Source organism: Lepisosteus oculatus, chromosome 3, assembly GCF_040954835.1.
Source record: "Lepisosteus oculatus isolate fLepOcu1 chromosome 3, fLepOcu1.hap2, whole genome shotgun sequence".
NCBI lineage: Eukaryota > Metazoa > Chordata > Actinopteri > Semionotiformes > Lepisosteidae > Lepisosteus > Lepisosteus oculatus.
The window spans coordinates 41,926,086-41,933,895 of NC_090698.1; the positions used below are offsets into that span (position 1 = coordinate 41,926,086).

At 38.7% G+C, this 7,810-nt stretch overlaps 1 protein-coding gene across 1 annotated transcript in view; it reads right to left on the reverse strand.

Annotated features, from left to right (window-relative positions):
- Window positions 1–7,393, reverse strand: part of cmya5 (cardiomyopathy associated 5) — a 34,119-nt gene extending 26,726 nt beyond the window's left edge. The window contains exon 1 of the mRNA XM_069187177.1: window positions 7,162–7,393. Coding sequence (XP_069043278.1) covers window positions 7,162–7,283 — 122 coding nt within the window. The 5' untranslated portion in view covers window positions 7,284–7,393. The remainder of the gene's footprint in view (window positions 1–7,161) is intronic.
- Between the last annotated feature and the right edge of the window lie 417 nt (window positions 7,394–7,810).

Below are 7,810 nucleotides of genomic sequence, written 5' to 3' on the forward strand. Positions count from 1 at the left end.
TGCTATCTGCGTGGTGTTTGTATGTTCTCCCTGTGTTTGTGTGGATTTCCTCCCACAGTCCAGAGACAAGCAGGTAGGTTAATTGGCTTCTGGCCCTGGTGTGAAGTGTGTGTCTGTGTGCACCCTGCAATGGACAGGCATCTTGTCCAGGATTTACCTTCCTTACGCCTGTTGCTTGTATAAAAGCCTTGCTTAGGGTCTATTTTCACCCACAACCTTGATATAAAGTGGTTAAAAAGTGGATGGGTAATATACACAGTATAATTCTAAAAGCAAATTTTCTGACAGGAAATAAATTACATTTGGTGATCATATTTGACCTGTTATTTTGGAGGGCATAGCTCTTTAAAGGGTTTCTGACCAGTATCTTTTTTATAACTGGCAATGTGGTCATTAGTGCTGCTGTCTCGCTGTATATTCCTAAGTGTGAAACAAATCCTACATCCAGAAGAATGTCTGTTGCTGTTGCCACTCGCAACTGTTGCTGCAGCTCCCAAGTGATATTATCAAACTGGAAGATTGGTAAGTTGAGTAGGCTGAGGAATCTTCCTGTGAATAACAATGCCTGTTGCTATCTGGCACCTGTTCTTCAGTGGGAGTTGAATCCATCCTACAGTTTCACAGTATAGAAAGAACTATCTGCCTTAGACAAAAGGCAGGAAGAACACACAATTTTTACCTAAGATATTACTTTGCACATATGAGAATAAGAAAGACTATTTTGAAGTGTATTTCTTTAATGTGTTTGTTTTTTAATGTCTTTTTAAGCTATACTTTGGCTCTATATTTTTATCTTCCATTGTATTATTTTTTGGCATAGAATTTGTAAAATTTATATTTTGGTATTTTAACAAATGCTTACATTTCACCACAACTGGTAATAAAAGAGGCAACATAACTATTTTTTATACATATCTGATGCCAGTTGCTCTAGTTACGCACCCTTTGTAGTCAGTGTTGCAATGTACACTGGCAGCATGTGTAGCACCACATAGTATGAGGTTGCGTCCTCTTCTGTTTATTTCTGTGCATTACATGCAATGTAAAAACACACAATTCAGCTATATAACATAATATAAATATATATATATATTAATCACACATCCCCAATACGCTGTACCAGCAGCCCTTGTGCCCCCATTTGACATTTGAGGTGTCACACCACATCTCAGATCCTTCATATTTCCACTGAAACCTTTAGTTCAACAACCTTTCAAAGATGAATGACATAGAAACTGCAGAAACAGTAATGTTTACGTCATTAAGTCAAAGAGCTCTACACGCCTGGCAGTCCCTCATACAATGACGTCACAAGATACCATATGACAAAACCGATTAAATCAGAATTCAGTGTGCCGCTATAATGCCTTTAACCAGTATTTATTATTTTGTCAGTTCCTGTTTAGTTTGTTGCTTCTTGAACACACTGTTGATGCTACAACATTAATGGAGGACAGTTACTTCTATTCACTTATTATCAGAAAACTGCTTAATCCTGGCAGAGTCCATCCTGGAAGCACAGGACAAAAATAAGCCACCATCCAGGATGGGACACTGGTATCACTGTACCACATATTTATAAGTTGAAAAATGCTCAATTATGACCACACATTAAAAAACTAAGTTTTCATGAAATTTCAATGTCTTCCTTTTGTTATATTTTTAGTACATTAGCATAGTCTGGGGGTAGAGCCAGCCTCTTCAGAGTGTGGCTGAGGTGGAGCTAGTCAAAACCTGAGGTGCCCTGTAATGAACACAAAACCTATTGGATTAATATCTATTTATCCACATAAGTTGATTTTTCTATAAAGGAAAATAAAAGTGTATTCAGTCTGCAGAGCGGTTCCATTATTAATGGTACAGTTCCTAAGTGCAGACTGCTAGTACAAGTCTGAACTGTATAAAATATATACAGCATTAACAATTCAATTACAATTTAAAAAATGCAGATGTACAGAAACAGATAACACATTATTGCTATCTATTTTAGGCCTCTTTCTTATGGTTTAAAGTGTACTTTAAAATTAACCAATTAACAGATTATGTAACTAATTAGAAAATAGGTGAATGGATGGTTATTGATTGAACTGTCTCCACTGGTGTCACTTTAGCTGCTTTTATTTGATAAAGCAGGGAAATCTACCGCCTGTGCCAACAGGTAAGGCTAACAATACGGTTGGAGCAAAGCTGAAAATCAGAATTGTGAGTGGATTTGACCTTATAGCTCTGTTGGGGTTTTTTTCTGTTCTAGAAGAAGTAGAATATGATACATTTCAGGGGCCAGGTTGTTTTCCTTAAAGGGGACACTTTTGCAACACTCTTTTTTATTTCTGGGTTAGAAAGAATCGGCACTGATGAGTGCATTTCAAACCACAGTGAAAGTAAAATGTACACAGTAATGTGTAAAACCCCAATTTATGTTACAAAATAGACAAAATCTCCAGGTTTGTGTAGCGACATACTGTATTCTGCGATTTAGAATGAGACAAAAAAAAACAGTGAGGTGAAGCTCCCGTATTACACTGCAAACAACCAGGCTTGTGAATACATCTCTCTTAATCCAGTAGGACTTGTTCCTGACTTTGAGACAGTTTTGCTGATAAGTACTACTTACTGTATATGATAACTCTGCATGCGGTTCACTTTGGAACTTTTCTGCCATGAAATGTCTGTTGCACAACCTGTACTTATTTGCTCGTACATTACTCACTACAGTGACTAGTGAGCAGGAAGGACTGCTTCAGAACACAATTGCACTGACTCTCACCCTCCCCTGTGGCAAGACCAGTGGTTTGCAACAAAATAGAGACCATACAGTACTTTCACAAAGCTCACGATTTTATGCTTTATTCAGAAATTGTAAAATTTTGCGATGCTGTCAAAGAATTTATTTTGCTGAGAGATTTAATAATCAGTCTGAGAAACTGGGACTGCTGCTGTCCTTTAATCCCATAGATCCCAGAACTATTGATAGAACACATTCTTTATCCAAGAATGATTCAGATCTTGGATTTAGCGCTATCACACCTCTTTGAATGTTGCATTAGTCACTTGGAAAAAAAAAGGTTTAGTTCATTAGCCAACTAAACACGTTTTATAGAATTATCCAATGGTTTCAAAGGTCTTCCCTCCTCTGTTTTTCAGTCCATAATTGATTCTTGTAGATGATGTGGTTGTTCCCGTTTCCCGACTTCTTCTTTCTTTGACATCAATGCTTCTTGTGCACACAGGTCAGTTTTGCTACTTCATATCTCTTCCCAAGTTTCTTAATTTGTTCTTAAGGGTAGCAATGACCAAGTCTAAATTCACTGCAGAGGCAAGCTGCATTTCAAGTTACAGGAAGTTATCCGATATTGTTTATAAGTGGAGTAGAAGACTCCCATAACAGTGAGATTAACTATTAATGATTGATCCAATCTGTGTGTTTGACACTCGTCATAAAGCTGGCAATGACTTTCGCATTGTCCAGGAAGCAGGAACTTGACACCTTTATTGTATGTCAGCCAGATCTTTTCAGTTCAAGCAGCTTTTTTGAGGGCTCCAGTCCTTCTGTTTTCTAATGAACATGTATGGTTTTGTACAACTGAACCAGAAAAATGTGTACAACATCTTAACTACAGTATGTCAAAAAGCTCAGCGGGCATTTACACTATGCAAACACAATGAGCTAAAATGAACTTAATTTATCAATACTGTCTCATTACAAAGGAAACGCTAGTGTTCCAAAAAATATTCCTCTGTTGGTATACTGCTTATTTTCGCTTTATGCACATTGAGAACTAAAAATATTCTACAACTGCTTTGCGTATTCTTGCAATTCTCCATCAACAAGTGGAATTTGCCACATTTTCTATCTGAGCTCCCATTAACTTTCTAGAGGCTGAATCTGGCCCATGCTTTTACGATGTTTGTCTGTTGTGTTGATTATGTTTCAACTGCAGAAACTGGCATGGGCCAAAGCAAGTTCTGTATGAATATGTCCTAAGTACAACGTGCAGATAAGCAGAAAAAAATGCATGTTCTAGTTGTGAATATTTGTCATTGTAGGTACAATTAAAAAGCTTTCCATCATCAGGCCAGGTGGGTGTTTTGCAGTTTTAACTACAGGTTCAGTGTAGAGTAGAGGAGTTTACTGCCATATGTACAGTACATGTACATTGGAATTCTTCATTGCGCTGATCTCTCGGGACATACACAGTACAACACCGCACAATGCAGACAGTACATTACAAACAGAATAAATAATAACAGGAACAATAAATGTTATGGAACAAAATTAGTATAAGTGAGAAAAAAAACCATCGTAGATAGTGCAAAAAGTGCATAATGCAGACGTGTATTGAGTTGAGGTTTTGCAGTCAGCTGCTGAGGATGTATGCAGTCTTTTTTACCGTAGTATAAAACCGTATCATCCTGTTCACTCTCATTGCTGTGAAAAATGTTGCCTTTATACTCAGTTGCTAGTTCATTCTAAAGCTTATCTTCCAGGTTTCCTATTGGAGTAGTAACATTACTCGGCAGTGTATACTGAAATGTTGCTGCTGTCACTTTCACCCATTTCGATGGGATTCACTGCAAACCCTTAACTAAAGTATTTTGCTCTAACTACAACACAGTTCCACTATCACTTTGCCGACCTCCAACCTATTATCATGTGTTGTGTTATGCGATTTTGTTTATATCATGCAATATGCTTGCTGAGATCCATAGCAATGCAGAAGGGTATACAGTATCTACAGAGTGACCCTGCAGGCTGTGTTTGGATCTGAATGTAACCTGATATTCTAACCGACCCCATACTGTGAGACCTGCACACATCCATCCATTTTCTAACCTCCTTCTTCCAATTCAGGGTCTTAGGGAAACCGGAGCCTATCCCAAGAAGCAGGGGGCACAAGGCAGAGTACAGTACACCCTAGATGGGATGTCAGTTTAGAAAACATAAAACTTATCTGAACTAATTGCTTTTCAAAATCTTTTGTACTTTTTGTTTTGGAAAGCTTTCAAGAACCTTTAAATTAGTTGAAAGGGACAAAACTGAGTTTTGTAAGAGGGAGCTGGAGCCTATCCCAGCAAGCAACAGGCGTAAGGTGGACACACCCTCACTCTTAGGCCCTATTTTACCAGCAGCCACCTAACCTACCTTATCTGGAGAAAACTGCAAACATAGAGAGAACATACAAACTCCATACAGATAGCACCCCATTTCCAGAACTGAACCTAGGGGCCCAGCTCTGCAAAGCAGCAATGCTAACCACTGCACCATCGTGCTGCCCACCTCCAGACATTCATGCAGTGTTTGTTCCAATGTATTGTACTGGGAATTTTTGCAAAGGATTGTGTCACTCAGGCTCTATTAATTAGCAAGTTATTTATGTACCACTTTGAAATTAATAATAAAAGCAAGTAACACACATATCTAACCTTTGCACTGGGTATATCTCCTGCAAATCTCCTCCTAGCACTGCCCCTGAGTATAGCATTTGATTAACTCCCACACTGATGAGACATTAAGACTGCAGTAAACTTGCATCACATTCATACTATAAAGTACCACTTGGGAAATTACTCTACTCCATATATTACATACAATATATCACTTAATAAAACAAAGATATGTTGGTATTTTCGGTTTTCTTTGGATGGCTAGTATTGTAAATTAAGAGAAAGGCAAACGATGTTCATACAGGCAGTTGGAAATTGAACCAAAGAATCCATCAATCTGAGGCAGAGCTGTCCATCACTTTGTTGTAGATGCCCAGTGTGTCTATCGATTTTCATTGCAACTCATCTTACTGACCTTTATTAACTCAGTACTGATTAAATAGGACCCATTCAACAGTTTCTTTCAGCTCTTTGAGAGCTGCTGCTTTAAAGAGATCTACGGTAGAAACTCTGCAGACACACTAGCTCTCCTGAACTAGGTTTGGACAGTCGTGCTTTAAGATAAGATCACTATACTGGCTATATAAAATTTCTTGCATTAGGAATTTTTCTTTTCGCATACTCCAACTTGCTCTCCATGAGAGACACAGACAGGGAGAGAGGCTTGGGGTCAGAGTGCAGGCTCAGCCATTTTTACGATGCCTCTGGAGCAGTTGGGGTTAAGGGCCTTGCTCAGGGGCCCAACAGAGTAGGATTCCTCTGCCGGCCGCGGGATACGAACCGGCAACCTTCCAGCCACAGGCGCAGATCCTTAACCACCTTACCGCACCACCCTTTTTAACTTTATTAAATTTTAGACTGATGGCTTTGTTAAATTTATAGATGGCTTGACAGTTCTAATTTTTCAGGTGGTTATCTGCGTCAGCATGCGTAGGCTGCAAAGGATCAAGTAATAGTTCTATTCCATGCTGAAAAGAGAAGAAAGAAAACAGAATGTTTCGGCTGTCAAGCCTTCTCCTTCTTCTGTGGAAACTCCACACTTGAATTGTTGTGTTTTCTTCTCTTTTTAGCATGGAATAAACGTATTACTTATTTCTAATTCTTTACTTGTCATACAGTTCCGTATAAGTTAGGCTGTTAAACCTGATTTGCTCTGATAGAAAGAAGACCTTTGGATCACACCATCAAAACCTTCAAGCCAGGAGCATGAACACTTTCTGAAATGATCTGTATCTTTAGTATCTTTAGAGTTTTGTCTCGTTCAACTAACTGAAGGATTCTTGAAAGCTTACACAAATGTAAAAAATATTTTTTTAATGCAATCGGTTTAGGTAACTTTTATGCCTGGTGTTTCAATCCAGAAAACGAAATAATTTGCTCACAATACGTCTGGTAAATGTATGATCAACCAATATAAAGGCTGCGGTTCAAAGGTTAAAAAGAATTAGGTAAACTCAAATCTATAAATAATCTGGTAGCACCACCAACCTCGATTGGCACACCACTTTATATTTGATTTCAAGTGCCGAGAATGGAATGTGACTTTGGTAGGAGGGGCTCAAACGACGTCGCGTGAAACTGGCATCTTCGCTTCTTCGACTTTAAATAGAAAACCAGCCAATGTCATCGCTTTGTACACACATAGTAAATAAATCCAGCATTAAGATAAAATATATTCAATCACAGTTAAATCACTGGAAATAACAGTACACTCCAGTTTAAATATGGCTTCTGTTTGAATCTGGAAATAAAAACATTCTGAACAAACATCGTTACCTGTTACGGAGCTCCTCCGCTTCCTCGCTGTCCAGCACACCTGCTTCACCCGAGGTGTCATCAGTCGGGAATGAGATCTCAGGCTCGATTTTATCACATTCGTCCGGTAAACAAGGCTCCATCTTGCACTTTGTATTTTTGATCTATCTTGCCCCTTAATCCTCCAGAGAGTCACTCAGACTCCTTGTCATTCCAGTGGGAGCAGATTCCCTGACTCAGGGGGGTCTTTAAATAGAAATGTAGTTACAGAGGACAGTTTGGTGTATCCCTGCCCTGAGGTGTAGGCGGTCACGTGTCACTGGGTCTCACTGCCCTCTAAGTTAAGGATTTAAATGACTTTTAGAAAATGTAGGGGGGCTCTCTGAAACATAACTTTGGAGTACAAGCATTATAGTTCTTAACTTAAAATTTAGAATTCTGTATGCGGTCATGCGGTTTAACTTATTTAGATCTTCCGCCGACCAAGTTTTTAGCTCCAGGGTTAGAAAGCTCGGCTTTTGTTTCCCTCTCATATGATGAACATGAACTGTAAAGGTCTGAGAAGTCTTCTAAAAATTTAGAAGCTATATCTGTTTTCTGGTACTATGCACTCCAATTAAATTGAGACAAACCATGCATATGAGCAATTCCAAGATCCAATTTACCCGTT